Source organism: Sarcophilus harrisii, chromosome 1 (assembly GCF_902635505.1).
Source record: "Sarcophilus harrisii chromosome 1, mSarHar1.11, whole genome shotgun sequence".
NCBI lineage: Eukaryota > Metazoa > Chordata > Mammalia > Dasyuromorphia > Dasyuridae > Sarcophilus > Sarcophilus harrisii.
This window is the reverse complement of record NC_045426.1, coordinates 606,533,742-606,558,206: the sequence shown is the minus strand read 5'-3', so window position 1 is coordinate 606,558,206 and position 24,465 is coordinate 606,533,742. Positions and strand designations below refer to the sequence as shown.

General features: G+C 34.3%; 1 protein-coding gene across 2 annotated transcripts in view; it reads right to left on the bottom strand.

Moving 5' to 3' along the window:
* COL14A1 (collagen type XIV alpha 1 chain) overlaps positions 1 to 24,465 on the bottom strand; it is a 249,753-nt gene that overhangs the window by 151,426 nt on the left and 73,862 nt on the right. For both annotated transcript variants that reach the window (XM_031947145.1, XM_031947146.1), the window contains exons 10-14: positions 23,054 to 23,205; positions 19,728 to 19,857; positions 11,840 to 11,985; positions 10,675 to 10,804; positions 4,535 to 4,674 (exon numbers count right to left, since the gene is read on the bottom strand). In XM_031947145.1, coding sequence (XP_031803005.1) covers positions 4,535 to 4,674; positions 10,675 to 10,804; positions 11,840 to 11,985; positions 19,728 to 19,857; positions 23,054 to 23,205 — 698 coding nt within the window. The remainder of the gene's footprint in view (positions 1 to 4,534; positions 4,675 to 10,674; positions 10,805 to 11,839; positions 11,986 to 19,727; positions 19,858 to 23,053; positions 23,206 to 24,465) is intronic.

Here is a 24,465-nt window from a genome sequence, read left to right as displayed (position 1 = left end):
CCACCTATTTATCTCATACTGTTCACACGATGTACAAAAGTACTCCATTTAAGAAACTATAGTGTATACACCAATCTTTGTGACAAAGGACCAAGAAGCAGAGGAATTATTTGAGAAACTTGAACAAGATTCTCCAAATCAAGTCAATATCCAACTAACTTGCATCTCATGGCCTCACCTTCCCGATGTCATAGTCTCCTTCAAGAATGACAATATATATTGTTACAATTAACCCAAGGGCGGGAGTAGGGGAAGATGGGAAAAAAATGATGAAAAACATAGATCAGGGATAAGGAGGTCAAATTCGTATAGACCACACAGAAATCTCACAGCCAGTCCTTGTACTAATTGGCTCACATAAACCAGTTGTGAAATTTTCACTGAGCACTCCGTTTCAAATAGGCAAATTGTCTATTGATTGTTTAGACTTAAGATAATGATGATAAAAATGTTAATGATGAAGATTGAACTTAAAATGTGTTAAGTGTGTATATTTTTTTTCAGAGTCACTTCCTTAAACATTTACTAGAATACTCCAACTTTAATCTAGCAAATCAGTCATCTTAATGTCCACAGATAGCTGTGTATATTATTGGAAATGACTTCCACATTAGTAACTAGTAATTTCCTATCTATCAAGAAACAGGCAGCTTTATTTTGTGTCTATATGTGGTGTTTAATACTCACACTAAGCAAAGACTTTCAACCTCTTCTTGAAGAAAATATTTTTCACCTATCGCTGTAAGTTGGAGTAATATTCTATTTGGAATCCTGCCTTAAACACTCTTCAACTACCTACTCTGAGTTTTAGTTTCCTCATCTGTAAAATTAGGGGATTGGATTCACTGGCCTCTATGGGTCCTCCCAGCTCTGAATCTATGATCTTCTGACTAACAAAAACCTGTGTTTCAGAAGTAACAAAACAGATGTGTGACTAGATAAAGAAGATGGGCCAGTTACCATCTGGTGAGAGTGAATAATGAATGGACTCTCAGGCTGTGAATCCCATTAGTTTTTGTGCAATTTGAAGGGATCTAGAGGATGGTTCTTCAGCATGTTTGAAGAGTAGATCTTTTTCAATTCAATTCAATCAATTCAAATAATTCACTGGATTTATAGGATGGTTTCCATCATATGAAGCTTTTACATATAACACTGAACAGACAATATTATTATATAACTTCAGTATTAAGATTCTATCCAGAAATAATATGTATGTATCATTTTTATTGGCCAAAGAAATAAATGAAATGCTTTTGGTTTTTAGTTTTTGTTTTATCCTAGTTCTAAGGCTTAGGAGAAGAATTTGAGAAATTGATTCTAACTGGCAACAAAATAATTCATTGTCATGAAATCATTTTAAGAATATGGTTTGTGACAGAGAAAGTAGAAAACCAACTTTAAAGAAATCTAGGGAGGAAACATAGATTGAGCCTTTGATCAGGATTCAGAAGGACTGGGTTGTACTCTCATCAGATTTGTTTGATAATTTTTACGTCTACCTAGATTGCACAGTAAGAGCATTGGATCAAGTTTTATTCAGGCCCAGATACTCACTCCCTAGCTATGTGACTGTGGGCAATTTATTTAACCTTTGTCTGTCTTAGTTTCTCATACCTTAAAACAGGAATAATAATAGCTTCTACTTCCCAGAATTGTTGTGAGGATCAAATGAGATAGTATTTTGCAAAGTATTTTGCAAATCTAAAAGTGCTATACAATTGTCATGATCATTATTATTATTGTTATAACAGCTCCAATCTCTCCACATGGCAATTTGAATAGTGGATTTAGGTTTAGAACATGTTAGGTTTTGATCATTATGAAGTTTTCTATTTTATTACTGTAAATATTTTTATTGACATAAATTATCATTACCATAAATATTAATTAAATAAAAAGTGAGTAATGATTCATTTGAAGGAACCTTGAATTAACCAAATATGGACACTCAGAATAAATCTTTCTGAAAATAATATGTACATTTAATCTATTCTACTTTCTCTTTGGTTTTCAATACGAAAAGTTTCTACAGGTGCTTAGCAATAGACTGTAAATATACATCAAGAAACTTTTAAAGACAGATCTGGATTATCAATTTAGCAGATTAAATAGTAATTTTAAAAGATCCCATATGCATTTTCACATGTTTCCAGCCTGCTTTTAGGGAACAACTGCTGCCCAGTTGGAAAATGGAAAAATGTATCAATATTATTATAAGCAAAGCATAATTACTTTTGAAGGGTACATCTGCCCACTGAGAAACAATTCCAAACCCAAATAAAACCATATTTATCTAAATATTAGTTATATAGAAAACTCTGTGCCATAATTAAGAATAAGAATATAAACCAAAAAAATTATTGATCATTCAAAATATTTTACAAAGGACAGAATGAATTGAGTTTACAGGAGACCTAAAATTCTAACTCTAACTCAGAACTTATTTGTTCTTATTTTGCAAATAGTTATAAACTTTTATTTTTTATCTTTCTGCTAATAGCAGATTAGAAGCAGAAGGTACAAGACAGTTAAAACAACAAGAATTCATAGCAGAAATTCCAAAAGTGATAAAGAAGGAAAAAAGCATAAAAGACAAATACAACTTAGAAAGCATAGTAGTCTGGAGCCTTTTAGGCTAATACTTTTATTTTGCTCCTGGACTTCAATGACTCTGGGGGAGAAAGTGAGATTGACAGCTGTGCAACTTGGCCTTAACTTAAATCCAATTTACTTGCAAATCAAGGCATCACTCTGTGATGTCACTGGTCCTCTCCTAAATGAAGAAAAGCAACAAAAAGTAGGAATATATTCAATTACAGTAATCAAGAGTCTATATGATGAATTTTAGAAAAATTTGCCTCCAAAATGGTTTGAGTTTTTTTCAAGGGGTAAATTTTAGCTGTTTGGAAAACTAATGATACCATATTATTCAGTGAATTCTGCATTATTTACTGTTTGACATTAATGAAGTTACTGTACTTACCTATTGGCTCAAGTAATTGAATATTACATAAAGATCCAGTTTCTTTAAGGTGGTTTTCTAGCAGTGCCAAGAAAGTTGAATTTTAATATGTCATTCCTAAAACCATAGTTGAAATAACTGCACACTATGAGAACTGTATGAGAAATCCTTGAGTTTTATTTTAAAAGAAAAAATCATGTCAATAGGCAAAAAGAAAGAAAAATTATCACGTTCATCTATATTTCCCTTTTAAAATAATTTTCCTGAACTAGAACTGACAAGAGAAAAATCTGACATCCATCTTGTTTTTAAAATAATTCATCTTCAAACACACTTAGTAAGCAGCAATTTGATTTACAAAGAAGAAATGTAGTGTGTTGGACCTGAAATTAGGTGAAAACAGTGTCCAAATTCCATGCCCCACATTTACTAGTTATATGTTCAGAGATAAGTCACAACTTCTGTTAAGCCTCAGTTTTCTCTTCTTTAGGCCACACGATACCTAATCAATACTAAACTTCACATTAGGATCAAATGAGATAATATATAAAAAATGCTTTGCAAAACATAAAGTTCTATGTAAATATAGGTTCATTAAAATAATTATTAATAACCTATCACATATATAGAGCACTCTGCTAGTTAGGGTAGATGCAAAGTTTGAAAATAAAATTCCTGTAATTTATCCTATAATTATTTACATATATATTTAGGTGCATATTCTCTCCCCAAATAAAATGTAAACTCTTTGAAAACAGGGACTGGTTTTTTGTCCTATTTTTGCAACCGCAGTGCTTAGCACAGTGATTAACATATGGGAGACACTTAATAAATGCTTATTGTCTGATTGACTGACTGAGTATAATTCCAAGGGCATAAGGTGCTATAAACAATTAATCAACAAATATTTATTGCATGCATATTATGTTTCAAATACTGTATCCATCTTCCACAGTAATTAAGACTAAATTTACTTTCTATTCCTTAGCATTTCTTTTCACATCTGACTTGAATCCCTCATTCTGCAATTTCTCTTTGGGGATTATTTTAGATTTAATCCTGTTCGGACAACTAAAAAAAGCTAGAAAAAGAAATTGAAGCCCCCCAATTAAATACCAAATTTGAAATTCTAAAAATAAAAGGAGAGAGTAATAAAATTGAAAATAAGAAAACTATTGAATTAATAAATAAAACTGAGTTGGATTTTTGAAAAAACAAAAAAACAAAATAGACAAACTTTTAGTTAATTTGATTAGAAAAAGGAAAGAAGAAAATCAAATTGTTAGTATCAAAAATGAAAAGGGAGAACTTTCCACCAATGAAAAGGAAATTAGAGGAATAATTAGGAGCTATTTTGCCCAACTATATGTCAATAGACTTGATAATCTAAGTGAAATGGATGAATACTTAGAAAAATATAGATTGCCCTGATTAACAGAAGACAATAAATTACTTAAATAGATTTAATCCTGTTCAAGATAAAAGATACATCTTACATGAGTTTAAAACTGTAGTAAGAATCTGAAAATAAAGTTTTATAAAAGCTGCCAACAAAATTCTGCTGCTCACCTCATTGGTTTCAGTTCCACTAGTTTTGGCATATGAAATGAGGTAACTGTTGACATTTTTTGAAGCAGGATCCCATGTTATTCTAGCAGTGTTTGCTCCAACATTAGAAATTCTCAGGTTTTTTGGTGGACTTAGAAACACTTTGGAGTAAACAGAAGAGAAGAGAAAAATGTTAAAAACAGATAAACAAACAAAAACTCAGCATGTTAAAAAAAAAAAAAAAACCCAAGCCTGACTTCCAAAATCTTTTTTCACTTACAGATGAACATGTTACTGAAACATCTCATTAAAAACAAATTCAAGATTTGTACTAACAAAGCAAAACTGTAACCTACCTTAGAGACGATTATTAATAGTAATAAATCATAAATATTTTTTAAAAAAGGCTTTTGACAAGGAAATGTGGGTTTTCTACTTCCAATTTGTAGGTCAGAGGAGTTCATGTTTTCTGAAATTCTTGTTTATCAGCAACAATTTTAACTTTATTCTGATCTTCAATCATTATATCCGATGTGGGTTGATTTTATCAAATTTTTATTACCTTGGGAACAACCTTTTAATTTTTATCATTAACTCTCATATATTCCCTTAGATAATAAGACATCTGTAACATGAAATAATAGCCTTGCTTGGCCTAACTGTGCCATATAATTCCTTTCTGTGCTATGTATTCCATTCCTCTCTGTTTCCCACACAAGCATCTCCTCTCTCCAGGGCCCTATGTTTTATATTCCCCCATACACTGTAAATTCCCTGAGGGCAAGGGGTATTTTTCTTTTTTGCCTAAATTTCTATTTCCATCATTTAACACTATGCTTGACACACAGTTGCTCTGATGCATCCTTCCTTCTTGAAGAGGAAAAAGCCAGCATGACGGTGATGTCTTAACTTAATCAATGCTTGTTGACTTGACTATATGCATCATCATCATCGGGACTACTATGTTATCCCACCTCAAAAAAAAAAGTAATGGAGCTGAGATATATCCAGAGGAAGTTAAATCAAAGATTTTGACAGAATTCAGTAATAAAAGAATAGCAGGCAGTCAGCTGGCATAGTAGATTAAGTATTAGGCATATAATCATGATAGACCTGAGTTCTAATTTTGCTTCAGACATTTACCAGCTGTGTAACTCTAGGCAAGTTGCTCAGTCCATTTGCTCATTAATAATATATAATAAAAATATTTTCCTCCTAGAGTTGTTCTAAATATCCAATAAATAACATGTAAAGTGTTTTATAACACTTTTCAAGTCTTAAAGTTCTTTATAAATGTTAGCTATCATTATTGGCTGTAAGAAGGTAGGCTAAAATAACTAATGGAAAAGTGTTTAGATTCATTCTACTTAGTCCAACAAGAACTGGGATGAATGGGTGAAAATGATAGGTATTTTGGTTCAGTAGAAGAAAAAAGCTTCATTGACAATTAGTGTCATACAAAATGGAATGGACTATCCTTTAAGCTAGAAATTCACTATCTTAAGAAAAATCTTGAAGAGATTCATACTTCAGGGAGGGGTAGAGTGAAATGACTTTTAAAATACTTTTCAACTATCTGACTCTAAAAATCTATGAAGATAATGAGGAATATGATCATAGTATGTGAGATAATGCAGAGATTGGGTAAGGAACATTCCTATTGTCTCCTAAATGTTTATGGGTTAAAAGATTTGGCTAATAGCTTATTAGTAGGGAGGAGGAATTATTATGTATCTATCAATACTTGGGTAAGTTTAGATTAACCACAACTATGAAATGACTCATCTCTAAATCTAGGAATTAAAAGTTTATCTAAGTCTTTCTTGAACCTCTTTTAGTTGTTTCTGGTACCACCTCTTAGGAAAATGAAAGCTGGTATTGTATTACAACACGAAGAATTGGAAGAGATGTTAGAGATCACCCAATCCCACCTCCTCATTCTACAAACAAAGAAACTGAGATTCAAAGACAGTGGTTATCCAAGGTCATATAGGTAGAGCAGGTCAGATACATAGCAGAATCTGGGTGCAAATAGCCAAGGGGTTTATTCAAAAAGCAACTCTAACAATCAAATGGACAACCTTCTGGAATGCTTTCAGGTAAAATAGCATTAGGACTGAATAAATGAGAGTGATCTGTGATCATCTGTAAAAGTGAGAGGATTGGAATCATTAGCCTTGGAGGTCTCTTCTAGAATCCTTCTGATCCAGAGTTCCTCGTGATTCCTCATGACACAGATAGTACAGATATTAGAAGAATATACCAAGACATGGAGATTGAGTTTTAAAAAAAAGAATTAATACTCATGTGTAATAAAAATTTTAAAGATTTCCTGTTCTAGGTAGTCCTTGAATAAGAAGGATAATTTTGATGAGCAGGCTGATTTCAGAAAAGTCTGGAAAGATTTATGTGAACTGATACTGAGTGAATAGAGCAGAACCAAAAGAACATTGTACACAGTAACAGCAAGGTCATGTGATGATCAACTGTGATGGACTTGGCTCTTCTCAGCATTGTGGTGATTCAAAACAATTCCAATAGATTTGGGATGGAAAAAGCCATTTGCATCCAGAGAGAGAACTATAGAGACTCAATTTGGATCAAAGGATAGTATTTTCACCTTTTTTTTTTTTTTTTTTTTAGTTTGTTTGCTTTTTCTTGTTTTTTTCCCCTTTTGGTCTGCTTTTTCTTTACAACATAACAAATGTGGAAATCTGTTTAAAAGGATTGTACTTAAAAAAATAATTTTGACATTGGTTCCTAGTATAGAAGTTTGAGATATTAATTTGAGATATCTAGGGTGACATAGTATTGGTCTAGGAATGATAAAGACCTGAGTTGAAATATAGCCTCAGATATTTATTATTTCTACCTCTGTTTCCTCATTTTATACATAGGGATAATAATAACATCTATTTCTCAAGACTGATAAAGTGAAATGATATTTGTAAAGTGAAATGTAATAATCTTTAGTACTACCTTATAAAAAGTCACCAAACCATTTTTAGCAATGGTTTAAAAAACATAGGTATCTTGGAATAGAATGATCTTATTTGTTGTCAGGTAAGTCTCTTAGAGTTTCTCATAATTTCTGATCTTCTAGTCTTTTCTGTTTTATTTTGTATTTCTTATACTCTATTCCTATTCCCCTCTGATACTCTAGTGAGGCAGAGATAAGACATTAGGTTCCAAAGATCATGCCAATAGAATACCATTTAGAAAAAATAACTCTAATTCATATTGGAAGAACTTGGATCTTAATCTGAAGATTAATTTGAAGATCTGAAAGAAACCTTAGAGGTTATTTGGTCCAACCTTCTCATTTAAAAAATGAGGGAACTGAGGTCCAGAAAATTCAAGTACCTTGCCCATAGTTACACTAGTACTAAGTGGAAGAACCAGTATTTGAAGCCTGAATCTCTTGATTCCAGATCCAGCATTCTGTCCACTGTATTTCTTTCTTTTGCTTTCCCAAACTCTTCAATATGAATCCTCTATATATGAATCTATGTATCCAAGATAGAATTGTCTCAATTAGTAGTGACTAAAGTGTTTTGAATTTCCTTCCATTGGCATTGAAGGTTTAGTTTGTGAATTTGAATTAACTTGGTGAATTCCTAGGGAACAAGTCAACAACACATTTATAATTAAACAATTATAATCATGTTGATAATAATCATTTACATTAAATAAATGCATGCTATATGCCAAGTGTTATAGTAAGCATCCTGAAGACAAAGAAAGGCCAAAAACACAGTATCAAAAAAGTAAAGCCTAGCAAAACTTATTCTTTGATTTCAGTTTCATAATCTGGTAGGGAAAATAGCAGCAAACAACTATATACAAATAAGTACTTATAGGATAAATCAACAGAGAAAAACACTAACAAGGGAATTCTGAAAAGGCTTCCCTGTAAAAGATGAGATTTTAGGTAACTTGAAGGAATTGAGGAGATAAGGGGATAATTTCTGGAAATAGGAGAAGGGACAATCAGTAAAAATGTCTTTAGTTGGGAAATGGAGAGTCATGTATGAGGAATAGCAAGGAGGTAAGATATAGTGAAGAAGTTCCTTCCATCAATGCATTAGTCAAGACCCTGCACCAATGGGATACTTTGAGATTGACTCATAGGGAGTAAACAATTTGCATGTGTTAGAGGATGGAAAGCAAGTTTTTCTTCCTTTGTGGATAGCTCCCTAGCAACCATACCATGCTGATGATCTGTCTGTAAATTCAATAATAATTCCAGGAAAGTGGGATTGAATGGGTGTGCTATTTACCCTCCTTATCACATCTATATAGCTATGAGCTCTTCATTAGACCATGAATTCCTTGACAGCAAGGACTGTCCTTTGCTTCTTTTTGTTTCTTCAGTTCTTTGTAAAGTGTTGGGCACACTGTAGGTATTTAATAAATATTTACTGACTGACTTGAGTTCCTTCAATTTAGCTAGACTGGATTTTGGGCAACAGAGTCATAAAGTTTATTATCATCATTTTCCATATTCTCTTTCCAGCTGGGTAGAACCTGCTGAGTAGAATTTATGTTATACTAGCTTAACCTTCAAAAATCCAGTTTTCTGCCGTATGGAAGGATCACAGGCAGACATTATGCTGAAAAAAGAGCAAATAAATAAATGGCATATAAACAAAACAAGAGTGCAAGTGAATAAGCGGTAATTTCTTGTTCTGGAACAAAACGTTTAGTCCCCCCCCATACACACAACATATGCAGGATTTTTTTTTTAATAAGCTCATCAGGTTAGTTAAAAGTATACAATTAATCGATATTTCATTGTTTCAAAAATTAGTGATAATAATCATTGCTTAAGAATTAGAAGAAATCTCAAAGGATATCTAGCTTAATCCTATCATTTTACAGATGAGGAAATTGAGGTCCAGGGAGAATAAATGATTTGCTAATAATGATATTAATAATAATAAAAAGTACCATTTCTATAGCCCTTAATATGTGCCAAGCAGGCAGCTAGGTGGCTTAGTGGATAGAGCACTAGACTTGGAATTAGGTAAGCTCACCTTCATAAATTCAAATCCAACCTCATGCTTACAAGCTATGTGACAAGCAAGTCACTTAACCATATTTTCTTCAGTTTTGTTATCTGTTAAATGAGTTGGAGAAGGAAATGGCAAATCACTACATTATATTTGTGAAGAAAATCCTACATGGGGTCACAAAGAGTTGGACATAAGTAAAAAATGACTGAACAACAAAAAGGTGCCAGGCACTCTGCTAAGTGCTTTATAATTACTATCTCATTTGATCCTCATAACAACCATAGGATGCAGGTGCTATTTTACAAATGAGGAAACGGAGGAGGAGGTTAAGTAACTTATCCAGGATCACATAGCTAGTAAGTATCAGAAGGTGAATCTGAAATCAGATCTCCCTGATTTCAAGCCTGATTCTCCATCCATTGCCTCACCTAATTAATGAACCCAGACTTGAAGGATGGGTGAATAAATATACTTTTGTATCAACCTACAAAATCAGGGACCAAAAAATTTGAATATTTTTCCTGGTTTGGCATTTAGATTTAGGTGAGTATCTTAGCTATCCATTTAGAGAAACCTAACTGTTAGGTCAGGCTTGGATATTTCTAATTACTCTTCATTTCCACTCTGATCCAGTTATGTTTCCTGGCTTGGAGTTGCTCATTTCTCCCATTTACATGTCCTTTCACTGGTTCTCTCCCATGCTTAGCATGTTCTGCCCCTTTACCACTATTTCATAGTTTCTCTGACTTCCTTTCAGATTCATTTTAAATTCCAAATTCTGCAGGATTTTTCTATTTCCTTCAACTTCTAAGACCTTCCCTTTTTAGATATTTTACTTACCTAATTGTTTTCCCTTTTAAACTATAAGCTTTTTGAATGGGGGAATCATTTATATGTATATGAAATTTCAAGTGTTTAGTACAAGGTCAAGCAAATAATAAACACTTAAATACTTGTTTACTTACTGCCTAAAAGAAGCAATTTTATTTCCCCTCAGATATAGTACATAGCACATTTAGTAAAGTCTAAGGAATATTAAGGCTTGCAAACCTGATGCTATATATTTCAATAAGAAATATCAGCAGCACTCAGGTATTTATTTGGAATGTTAAAACAATATTTGATCAGTGTGGATATCTTACATACATGTCATCTCCTGCCCTGTAACAGGATCACTTGCTTCCTCTCCAAACATGGCATATACAGTCACCGTGTATTCAGTATTTGGCAACAATCCTTTTAGTTGAATATCTGTGAGGGTCTCCCCAATTTTCATCTGAAAAGAACACATTGTGATTAGCTGACATACCACTTTTCATTATGAATTTCTGGCAATATGCAATGGGAGAAACAAGAGTGACCTTTTGATAAATCTGTAATTCTTTTGATAATTTTTCAATTTCATACAAGATGGGAGTAGGAAGGAAAATTAGAGAAATAGAGATATGGTCAAAATGAAACATAAGCCATGTGGTCCCATAAATAGTGTGGGTGGAGCAACAAAGAATACAGGCTCCAGCCAGTGGTCTGAAAGAGGCCACACAAGCATATTTTTCATCATTCTGCTAATGTATTGTTTCTCTTAACCCACCTCTGGAAGGATGCCCAATTCTAGTTTCAAACATTACTTGGCTCAGCTGATCATGTTGTCATACTTGACTCTGAAGCAAGAAGCATCCCAACTAAATAGATTTTAGATTCTTTAGAAAGTACTCAACACACCAAAACAGAAAGAACTCCTAAAGAGTGCCTCAGTTTCTTGGAATTTTTTGAGGGGGTGGGGGTGGGAAGCAGAGATTTGCTGGAGAAATGTTTTTGATTCATTGAGTCACACTTGTCAACACTCCTACTTTCAGAAGAAGCCATGAGGTAGAGTTCAAACAGAAATTCTTTATTAAGTTAGTCAGCCTGAAACCAAATTTTTTTTTCTTTTTTCCTACCCAGAAGTTCATGTGACAATGAAATAGAAATTGGAAACAAATAACTGGACATTGGTACCACCCACACACTCCTGCTCACCTGCTTTTTCTTTTAACCCTAAAAGCCTCTGCAGCCAAGCTTAGGATCAGACACAAAGGTTATTTAAGAGATCCAAGACCAAGGACGAGATGATAAGGGCAACCTGCCACCTGGAAAGCTAGCTTTGGGAGTCAAATTTCCCAAAGCAGGATCTTAATTTTCTTTTTTGGGGTTTGGTAATTTTACCTTTATATACAAAACCAAGCAGCTTCTAAATAATAAAAACTTAAAATTCCCCCAAAATGTCACTTTGAAAGTTAGGGATCTAAGGACAAAATTCCAAGGGTGTTACCTCTTTCTCATCCCCAGCCAGGCCTTCAGTGAGAGGAGCATAGAGGATCAAGTATCCTGATGCACCAGGCACTGCATTCCATCTGGCTCTTAGACTGTTCTCAGTCACGTCATAAAGTTCAAGATCCGATACCATGGGCAGGGCAACTGCAATGGAAATTAGAAGACTTTGGGATTATGTAGAAATGTAATCCTCCTTTAATTAAGTATGGCATGACTGCTTTTGCATGGTTTTTCACTTTGCCAAATAAACAATCCCCCCCTCCACTAAGTTATTTCCTCTTCTAACTTAGCATTGATGATTTTGATTTGCCTGCTGCACACACCTTTTTCCACAAATATTGCAAGATCTTTGAGGGCAGACACCACATCTTGTACTCATATCATCATCTCACTTTACACAAAACTGACTCATATTTTCCTCCTTGAATCTGTGATCTCACTGGCATGGGTACTCTGTTCCCAATGCAATGCAAAACAATCAAACATTTATTAAATACCTACTTGTGCCAAGCATCATGCAAGGCTCTGGTGATACAAAGACAAGAATGATACAGTCCTTGTCTCAAGGAGCTACATTCCATCAAGGGAGCAAAAATATGTGTAAAATTGATATGTCATTTCAAAAGGAAAACAATAGTACTTGTAGGATCAAGAAAAAATCTCTTGAGAGATGGCACTTGGACTGAATTTTGATTAAATAGTATTTTATTTTTCCAAATACATGCAAAGATAGTTTTTAACATTCACCTTTGCAAAACTTTGTGTTTGGACTGAGTTTTGAAGGAAATAATTACAATAATAGTGTTGAATTTATGCATTTGAGTTTATAAAGCACTTTACACACTGATCTTATTTATTCCTCCAATTGTAAAGCAAGTGCAATTATTATCCCAGTTTTACATAGAGATTAGGGATTCTAAGAGATGGTGTTAAGGATAGTACATATGCTGGAATGTGGATAAGGGGGAGTGAGCATCCTTTGTAAAGTCATGGAAATGACCACATTCTCTGGACCACTTGTAAGCTTAACAATATCTTTTTTTTTTTTTAATTCTCTACCATTTATTTGAGGTAAGACTCAGGGTTTTTGTTGTTATTGTTGTTACTTTCATGAGTTACTGAAGCTTGGTCTTTCACATTACTCCCAAAGAAACTGAAATAGTTTTCATATTAAAATGGAACAAAAAGATCACTTGGGAACAAAAGACATGAACTGATAACTATAGGAAACAATCCAAAAGATGCTTCTAAGCACTGCTCTTTAGTAGATTTTGTCCACTTAGACATGACCATTATCATCAAGCCCAGAATGTGGGAGATTTAAGGGATTACAGAGAAACTTGATAGTTTCCCTTCCTTTTATTTATTTATTTGTTTGTTTGTTTTTGGCAAGGCAATTGGAGTTAAGTGATTTGCCCAGACTCACACAGCTAGTGTCAAGTGTCTGAGGTCAAGTCCTCCTGATTCCAGGGCCAATATTCTATCCATTTCATACATTTTTAATAATACCCATCTTAAGGACCTTGGTGGAGGCAGTTAAATGAGAAAGTATATAGACTATAGCACCTAGAATCAGAAAGACCCAAGTTCAAATCAAATCAGATACTTAATAGATGGGCTGGGTGCTTAACCATTCATGGCTTCAGTTTATTACTCTGTATAATAGAATTAATAATTGCTCCTACCTCCATTAGAGAGCTGCAAAGCAAAATACTGAGTGCATCACAAAGTATTATCTATGTATCCATCTAGAGACATATATATATATATATATATATATATATATATATATATATATATGGATGTATATAAACATATACATGTATATATAAAACACCAAATGTCCTTATTACATATATAACTAACAGTGTTTGGTATTTCATAAAAACACCTAGGAATTTTCTCATTCTCCTCTTGACCAGGAGAAAAAAAAGAGGGTAAGGTGGAGGTAACTAAAGCAATGAAAGAAGGAAGGAGAGTTTATGTGTGTTGATTTGTGAATGTGAATGGATTGAAAGGAAGACTAGTTGTGGATGATTGACTCTTTACAGGCCCCACCAATTATTGCACAATATAGTATTTTATTTTTTCCAAATATATGCAAAAGTAGTTTTCAATATTCATCTTTGTAAAACCATATGTTTAGACTGACTTTTGAAGGAAACAGGTAATAAATTAAGATATCACATTTTCTCAATGAACAGAAAGAGAAAATTCATACATTAGGTGAAAAAGGAACATATTTACAGATTTATACTAAGAGATACTTCCAGTATATATCAATCTGGAGTGCTGAGATTTGGTTAGGGAATCTCAGAGAAAATTCAGACAGGTGCTGAATGAATCATATGTAAACCAAAACTCAAGTATGATAATATATATTCCTTTTTTGGAAAAAAAAATGGAAACTGTAGGCCCAGGATTTAATTTCATATGTTCCTGAAAAATGTTTTAAAATATGTCTAGAGAGTCAGGAGAGGCAAATGTTGGGCCTTTATTCCTGGCAGAACTCCCACTTAAGGAAATTACATTACTTCTACTGTCATCTTCCATATTGTTTCAATTAAGCACTCTATTCTCTTCCCATTACCAACAATTCCCTATTACAGTATGAAAGTGCGCAGATATATATCTATTCAACACAGACATTGACATTTATACACATTTTTATCCAAGAACTTATTGAAGAGGGTGTGTACTATCTTTTAGACTAGATATAGTTGCCCATTCACCTGGAATAGACAATCTTCTACATGGCAGCTTGGTACAGTGGACAGCTGTGCTAGTTCGCCTTAAGAAACTCTAGATTTGAATCCCTCTCAGACACTTAGTAACTGTGCAAGCCTGAGTCAGTAACTTTAACTTCTCTAGGCCACCGTTTCTTCAGGAGATTTGGCTCAATCATCCCTAAGATGCCTTCAAGATCTGATCTAGGATCTTGTGCTAAGATCTGAGGAGTGTCTGCAATATTTTCTCTCTCTCTACCAACTATGGCTCCTCCCAGTCTATTGATGTCTGAAATTCTACCATCCTGATAGTCATTGCTTCATTGTATCCACAATTAAGCAAAAGAGTAACACGGTGTCTTTGTGCCCCACTGAGTTTTTAATTCAGAAATTACAGGTCTTTAGACTGTGCTAGATACTGCTGGAGAGCTATGGATGGAGTATTACTGAGCTATATACAAGCATCTCTAGGAGGATAAGTATTTATCTATTATAAGCTACCAACACATTAACATTAACACAAATTAGCTACTCATATTTTTTTTCAGACAAAATGGATGGGAATGTCTTTCTCAAAGAATGAAACCAAGGGGAAATTTTGGACAAGGAAGATATAGTTTTAGAACCAGGTCTGGGAGGGCAAGTATAAATAGTGAGCTTATAGTGGGATGCCTTGGATAAATGGAGAAGAGTAGGATAGCTAACGAAGGAAATTATAAAAGAAGGCGAAGAGGACATTGAGCCAGGATTGGTGGTGACATTTAATTGTATTCAGTCATGTACAATTCTTGATTCTATTTGGGTTTTCTTCTTTCTTTCTTTCTTTTCTTTCTTTCTTTTCTCTTTCTTTCTTTCCTTCTTTCCTTTTTTCTTTCTCTTTCTTTCCTTTCTTTCTTTCTTTCTTTCTTTCTTTCTTTCTTTCTTTCTTTCTTTTTATGAGGCAATTGGGATTAAGTAATTTGCCCAGGGTCACACAGCTAGAAAGCGTTAAGTTCTGAGGCCAGATTTGAACTCAGGTCTTCCTGACTTCAAGGCTGGTGCTCTATTCACTGCATCACCTAGCTGCCCCAACCATTTGGAGTTTTCTTGGCAAAAATACTGGAGTGGTTTGCCAGTTCTCAACATCATTTTACAGATGAAAAAAATGGGATCAATAGATTTAAGTGGCTCGCCCAGTATCACATACCTACTAAATGTCTGAAGCTGGATTTGAACTCTAGTTCTCCAGGACCAGTGCTCTATCCATTTTGCCATCTAGACTTTTGTGACAAACTTCAAAATTTTGTTCCTGATAACCCTAACTTTACATGTAGACAAAAAACAGAGTTGTGATTGGGAAGTTTAAAGTTGGCAAAAACCCTGAAAATCATATAAGTCAATCTCTCCCACCTGGTAAAGGAATATCCTCAAAACTTCAGCTTCTTAAACTATGGGTCACAACTCCAAATGGGGTCTCATAATTGAATATGGAGGTCACAAAATTATGATTTATTACCAGTTAATGTTTAATTTGTATATCTATTTCATATACCTTAAATTCATGTTATATAGAAATTTCTTGGACAAAAAGAGGTCAAGAGTAGAAAAGGTTAAGAAGCTCTGCACAATATCCTAGAGAGATGATCTTGAGTAAACAGCAAGCTCCTTGAGAATAGAAACTGCTCTCTCTCTCTCTCTCTCTTTCTCTCTCTCTCTCTCTCCTCTCTTTCTCTCTCCTCTCTCTCTCTTCTCATTGCAAGAATTTAGTTAAGTGCCTAGAATACAGTAGGCACTTAATAAATGTTTACTGATTGACTAATAATTGAATTAAATTATTGAATTCAATAACTGAATAACAAATTGAATACTCTTGCAGATAAGAGAGCTCACTGCATTGAGAGACTGCTTATTCCATTCTATTGTCACTCTGCATCAACAGCTCCTAATTACTGGGAAGTTTTTCCTTCAGTAAAGCTAAAATATATTTGGATTTTGGGTTTTTTTTCTTTTTTTGCGTGTGTAACTTCTTGTTCTGGCCTCTGGAGTGTAACACTGAACAAACCTGCCTTTTTGGATGGCAGCCCTTCAAATATTTGAAGACATCTGTCAAGCATTTTCCTGGTAATCCTTCCTTCAAGCTAAACATCTAAAGTTCCTACAACTCCTCCTCATATGAAATGCTTTTAGGCCTCCCACTTTTCTGCTCATGTTATTTTGGACATGCTCTGATTAGTCAATGGTCTTTTTCAAATCTGGTGCCCCTAACTAAATATATTAAGCCAGTTAGGGTCTGACCAGCAATGAGTTGTTGTTATTTAGTTATATAGTTGTGTCCCTCTATCCTCCACTATCTCTCAAAGTCTGTCCAAGCTCATGATCATTGTTTCCATAACACCATCTATTTATCTCATCTTCTGCTCTTTTTCCTTTTGCCTTCAAACTTTCTTATCATCAGGGGCTTTTCCAATGAATTCTGTCTTCTCATTATGTGGCAAAAATATTTAAGCTTCAGTTTCAGTATTTGACCTTCCAGTGAATAGCCTGAATTATGTGATTATTGCTGTGACTGAAGAGCAAATTCAATTTAATTCACTCCAAAAAGCACTGAGGAGTTTTTGTTGTTGTTGTTGTTGTTCCAGACTTGTGACTTCATTGCTGTAGCAAACTTCCAGTTTGCAAAATGACATTCACGATGTAGCTCTGCAATTTTTCAGTCACTTAGAATTTTAAAGAGTTGTCTAGGGCACCCCTAGGTTCAGTGACTTGACCAGGGTCACACAATTGGTATGTATCAAGAGCATAACTTTGAATTCAGATCTCCTTGACTGAAACCAGGCATGTCCACTACACCAGAGTTATCAAACTCTCATGGGCAGTATATTGACTCAAAAAACCACAAATTAACATTGTGGTTTTGTTTATTTTGTTAAACATTTCCCAATTACATTTTAATCTGGTTGTCATCTCTGTGGTTACAAATAACCAGCAGGTTGCAAGTATGACACTTTTGCCCTACCCCATTCTATCTCTGGGAGGCTGGAAATACAAAAAGGACTGAACAAAAGGTAAGGGGCTTGCTTTGTAGAATTTATATTCTAATGGAGTCAGAAAAGGATACAACATTTCGAATATAAGGTAAGGAACAAGAAAATCAACAAGTCAGCAAGTATCTATTAAGTCCCCACTATGTTTCAGATACTTTGCTAAGGGCTGGAGAGTCCTAAAAAAATAAGATTATTAAAGTTTTTCTGTAGGACGTGGCACCTTAGTGGAGGTAGCTAAGATGTACATGGAGTCAAAAAGTCCTAAGTTCAGAGATCATTGTACGTGGCAACAACAAAATTACATGAAAACTAATGTTGATAGACGTTGCTCTTTTCAACAATGAAATATTGAGGCTTGTGATAAAGAGAGTCATCTACACCCAAAGAGAGGACTATGGGAACTAAGTGTAGATTACAACATAACATTTTCACTCTTTCTGTTGTTGTTTGCTTGCATTTTGTTTTCTTTCTCATTTTTTTCCTTTTTGATCTGATTTTTCTTGTGCAGCAAGATAATTGTATAAATATATATACAACATGTTGGATTTAACATATATTTTAACATGTTTAACATATATTGGATTTAACATATTTTTGACATGTTTAACATATATTGGATTACTTGCCATCTAGGGGAATGGATGGGAGAAATGATGAGAAATTTTGGAATACAAGGTTTTACAAAGGTCAATGTTGAAAAATTATCCATGCATATATTTTGAAAATAAAAAGCTTTAATAAAAAGGGGGGGGGGAAACAATTCAATGAATCTTTTCTAAGACAGAGAAGTTAATAAAAATGTCCCGGTAACAAATTGTGGAACACGATTATGCTGGAACACTCTTATGCCATAAGAAATGATAAACAGGATGTTTTCAGAAAATCTTAGGAAGATTTACATGAACTGATACACATAGAAGTGAGGAGAACCAGGAGAATGTTGTACACAGAAAAGCAAAAATGCACTATGACCAACTGTGTATGATTTAGCTATTTTCAGTAATAAAATTATCTAAAGCAAAAAAAAAAAAAAAAAAAAAAAGTCCTGAGTTCAAATTCTACCCCAAATATTGTACATGATCTGGACAAAGGTGTCTTTAACTTTTCTATAAAGCCTGCCTCATTGTTGTTCATTATCTGAACCTTTATGACCCTGTGGACCAACTATCCATGGATTTCTGGGTTTTGTTTTTGTTTTTTTTGGCAAAGATACTAGAATGTTTTCTTTTCCAGTTTTATGAAGTCAGGGGTTAATTGACTTGCCAAGAGTCACATGGCTAGTAGGTGTCTGAGGTCAAATTTGAATTCTGGTCTTTCTGTCTCCAAACATAGTGCTTTATCCATTAAAACACCTACTTGCCCTTGTGACATAGCAGCATAATAAATTCTTACTGAATTGAATTGGTGTTATTGCCTGTCCTTTATTCTCAAAGAAGACCATGACATCAGAAAGGTGATTCATGCCATTCATGCAAGTGAAGTTGATTTAAGTTAGGGAGAGCTGTACAAGGTCACCTCCTCACTTTCTCCTCCAGAGCCATATGGATTCAGTGGCCAGATATAGATTAAAATGACTGGACATGGCCTTGGATGAAATGGGAGGCTTTTAAGCTAAGGTCTTCCACAGGTCTCAATTTGACTGAGACTACACCTGTTCAGTGATTAAGGCTAGGGTAGCAAATGAGACAAAGAATCTCCTTTTTTATCTAGTTCAAAAGTAAAAATCTAAATAAATGAATGAATGAATCTCGGAGAGGAAGACCCTCTCATGGTTTCTGGCCAAAGCAGAAATGATTGCTGAATTGAATTATTGAACTTGGTAATTAAGTCACTAACTCTAGCCAAGGATAAAACCATATCTGGGCAATTAATTTCCCTTAGTTTCAGTTTTCCTATCTGCAGAATTAGGATAATAATAATAGTATCTATCTTACAGAATTGTGAGATTCAATGAGATAATATGTAAAGTTTTATTGAAATACTAACAATTATTATTGTAGCTTTAAGTTAAGGATTTCAAGCAAGAAAGACAGGCATTTCAGACATGGGCAACAACATCAGCAAAGGCTCAATTGAATCAAGCTACATAGAGCTCTAGATTAGAAAATACTGTACAGAATAGAGCTGGGATACATACGTGTCATCTCAGTTCCCCGAAGTCCTTCGCTTGCAGTGGTACTATATATTGCAAAAACTGCTATCTGATACTCCGTTAAAGACATCAAGCCCTTCAGCACTGCGGTTGATTCAGTTCCATCAACTACCACCTGTTTGTAGAAGAGTTCAAAAAATGAGATAAGAAATGAATATATTTTAAAATGTCACCAGAAGTTGACATCAGTCTGATGTCACCCACAGGAGTGAATGCAAACAGCTACAAAATATGAAGAAAGACAATGTCCTTAGATGTTTTATTCTATCTGCCACATATCTCTACCACCCTGACATTCTGGTCTTCTTGAATTGTGGCACAAACTGACACACACATTCCCTGAGGGACACATTAATTTTGCTGAGCAGTGTTTATACAACTCACAAACCAAATGATAAAACAAATCATTTTCATTCAATTGTAAATGTACATTTCGCACTGTACAGCTTGGTCAAGTCTTTTAGGAACTTATTTCTTGAATAAAAGAGATAAAATATTTTTAAATGCTTTCATTTTATGATATCTTAATGATTTAAAAACTACATTCTGCTTATCTGACACGTAGGGAAAAAAAATCAGCTCATAAAATCCTGTCATAAAAATGGAGAATTGTAAAACATGCTGAGGTCAGTTAGAGGCTAGAACAAAAGGAAAGGGAGACTTATTTTTAAAATAACCAGATTCTTTGACATATCTTTGAATTGTGAATAGGAAGCTAGGAGCATGCAATGAACTGGCAGTATATGGACTATCCCTTCTTTGCCAAGCCTTAGAGAATCTGGAGCCCAGCTGCTTCTGCATCACACTCCTGTCCTGTCCAGGGAATTCTAAGCTTTTGATACAGACAGACTATGTGGCCACATAAATTGGAGCACTCATTTCATTAAGGGAGAAAACCTCAAAGAACCTCTCCCAAAGTAGAAAGTAAACTCAAAAAAGACTAGGATTCTACTTTAGTTCTAAAGTTTAAAAAAGGATGACTGATTAATTACACCTCATGGTTGAACTTTGGAAAGAGTGTAAAGACATCTTGTCAGAGGACCTGAATACAAATCACAGTTGTATCATTTGGTATCTGTGTGGCTTAGGCTTGGGCTTTAGACTTCAGTTTTCTCATCTATAAAATGAAGGAGTTGGAATGATCTATGATTTCACCAGAAGGGACCCTCTGGGTACCAAAAAGATCACAACTCCTATGCCAGTAGTTGATGATCTTTAAGAAATGCCCTGGTTAAAACATTCATTTCTAGCTACTCTGGGAATAAGCCTGTCTGAAATAGACTAAGCTGGTCTCTGAGGGGAACAGAGAAATGGTCCAACTTTAGGCCTTTATTCCAAGACTTTCTAACTTGGTGGATAGCCAATATCTTCACTTATCCAGCATATCCTTTGAGAATGTAAAGGCATCTCCATGCATGAGACGGCAATTGAATAGACTTTTAGTGAACTAAGTAATTAAAATGTTCTAAAGGCAAAGATATTTTTTAGCAAAGGCAGGGAGCTCAAAGTAGTTGTAATGAGCAGTTTTAGAGGGTTGTCTAACTGATGCAATTAGGTGATGATTAGTGCTATGCTGTGATAGGAATGGGTTGACTTGGAGAGAAAACACACACACACACACACACACACACACACACCAGCTAATTGCTAAGCAACTTTAGGATTTCCCTTTAACTTTTCACTTCTTAATTGGTTAGTGTTTGTTTTTTGGCAAGATTTAGTGTCTTAATTAATCAGTTTGCCATTTCCTTCTCCAGTGTATTTTATAGATGAAGAACTGAGTAGGTTGGGGAAGGAGGAGTGTTAAATAATTTGCCCAGGATCACACAGGTAATAAGTGTCTGAGGGTGGATTTGAATTCAGGAAAATTAATCTTCCTAATTTCTAGCCCAGCACTTTGCCCACTGAGCCACCTGGTTGCCCCACAGCTAAGTGAAGACAAATTTGTTCTATTGATAAAAACATCTAAATAATAAGTAGTTCAAAATAGAGATGATAAACATTTATTAATCACCTTCTTAAGTAGCTGCTCTGTACAAAAGATTTGCATTAGGTACCAAATAAGTAGACATAATTAGTATATATACTAGTAGAATGAAAACTTGAAAGCAGGGGCTCTCTCAGTTTTGTATCTCAAGAGACCTAGCACAATTCCTGGCATGCTATGAGTGCTTAATAAATGTTTGTTAGTTGATTGATTGATTGATATGCACAAGGAGCTAAAAAATTGTACATACTCTTTGATCCAGCAGTGTCTCTATTGGATCTGTATCCCAAAGAAATCATTAAAAAGGAGAAAACAAATATTGTGCAAAAATGTTTGTAGCAGCCCTTTTTTGTAGTGGCAAGGAATGGGAAATCGAGTGGATACCTATCAGTTGAGAAATGACTGAATAAGTTATGATGTATGAATGTAATAGAATATTATTGTTCTAAAGACAAGCAAGCTTATTTCAGAAAATCTGGGAAAGATTTACATGAACTGATGATAAATGATCAGCTGTGAGGGACTTAGGTCTTTTCAACAATGAGGTAATTTAAAGCTATTCTAATAGACTTGTAATAGAAAGAGCCATCCACATCCAAAGAGAAAATAACAAAGCACAATATTTTCACCTTTTTCTTCTTTGTTTGCTTATTTTTTTCTTTATCATGTTTTTTCCCTTTTAATTTGACTTTTCTTATTCAGTATTATGAATATGAAAATAATGTTTAGGAGAATTGTACATGTTTAACTTCTATTGATTTGCTTGCTGTCTAAGGAAGGAGAAAGGGAGGAAGAAGGGAGAAAAATCTGGGATATTTTGTTTTACGAAAGTGAATGTTGAAAACTATCTTTACATGTATTTGGGAAGAAAAAAGCTACTAAAAAAAGAAAAAAAGTAATTGGTTGATACAAATTGGGCAACCAGTCAACAGATATGTTTTAAAAATTTATTATATGTCAGGCAATGTGCTCAGCCCTGGTGGTGAGACTAAAAGAAAGAAAAATATCAGCATTTGCCCTGATAGGGGCTATAATCTAGAAGAATGAAATCTCTTTGCCTTTTCACTAGTTAGTTGAGTGTAGTTAGTTCCCACATTTACATGGAAGTGATGTTTTCCTTTACTGGTCTACTCACATGGCAAAAAGAGCATCAATGTCTGGAATTGCATAAGAGAAAAGATTCTGAACTCCAAACCCTGATATCTAATCTTCCTCATTATCATCTTTCTTAGATAGATTCCCACTGGGGAATTCATCCTAACTGGACATTTGTCTGCTAGATATAGATTCAAAACCTTCAGTTAAGAAATGTCACCCTCATTACCTCCTCTGGTTTTCCACCTCTTGTAGGATAATAAACAACTCTATATTTTTCCACTTTTCCTGGGGCAGGAGTCCAGGTAACCCTAAAGCTTCTGGCAGTGACTTCAGAAGTGATTAAATCTGTAGGAGCTCCAATGTCAGTCACAAGTGAGCCTAAATGGAAGGAACATTGAAAAGAAACAATATCCTCAAAATGAACATTTCCTATAGTTCTGCTGAATCAAGGCAAAATTAATAATAGTTCTAATGAGACACAACTGTTGATAATAGACTTCTTTTAGAAAAACAAAGTCAACCAGCATTTTTAAGTATCTACTATGAGCCCGGTACTGTGCTATATTCCCAGCACTTAGACAGTGCTTGACACATGGTTAATGCTAAATTGTATTGACCATACTATGAGAAAATACAAGTTAGGTATGAGCAATTTTTCTTTTTCTTTTTTTTTTAAACTTCCCTGGCACTGATCATGTTTTATACCACAATTAGTTCTTAACATTCCCTGTTTCCCTAGAGCTCTTCCTTATAACAACAACAACAAAAATTATACAAAACCAACTGAAATTAACCGCATCAGATAGCATAAACAATATTACTCACCAATAGTCCCTCAACTTTTATGCCAAGGAAAGTATATTTCATCATTCATCTTCCATGACCAAGATTTGACTTATTGTTTCAATTGCTTTATTGTATTTATTTTTCTATGAATTATTGAGGTTGTTCCAATGCTAAAGGTTGTTTCTGCATTCACCATTTCCCAGTTAACCAAAATTTACTCAGATGATCATGTTTTACTTACAAAGAACATTTCAAAGATCAGTCTCTCAATACTGATTTCTCCTTGCTGTGATGTTAACTGAATTCACATTGAAATTTGGGAATCTGTCTTTTACTAAAAATCTGGACTTTTTAATTGCTACAGAAGTATAAGATAAGAACATCACAAAATTTTTAAACTAAACCTTCTGAAAGCATTCATAGGACAAAGGGACAGCAAAAATGGAGTCTAGCTAGGGGAACAATGAAATATGCAAGTGATGTTTTTGAGGATTGATTTAAGAACCCTCTAACCATGATAAAAAAAAAATATTGAGTCTTTCAGTAATACCAGTATCTGGTATTTGGTCAGATTTCTGTAATCCCAAGATAGCAGGCTAAACTTCTATGACTTATAACCTTCAAATCCCAAGTCATTTTGGGACTATCTACCTAGATTCAATGAAATTCAATAACACTTACTAAATACGTACTTTATGCCGAGTACTGTTCTATAAGGTAGAGACTAAAAGATAAACACAAACAGTCCCAGCCCTAAAGCACCTTACAGTCTATTGAAATATAGCATAATTGATGACTTTGCAAAGTGTGAGCAGAATTAGTGCTTTCATATAGAATGGCTACCCTCTGGAT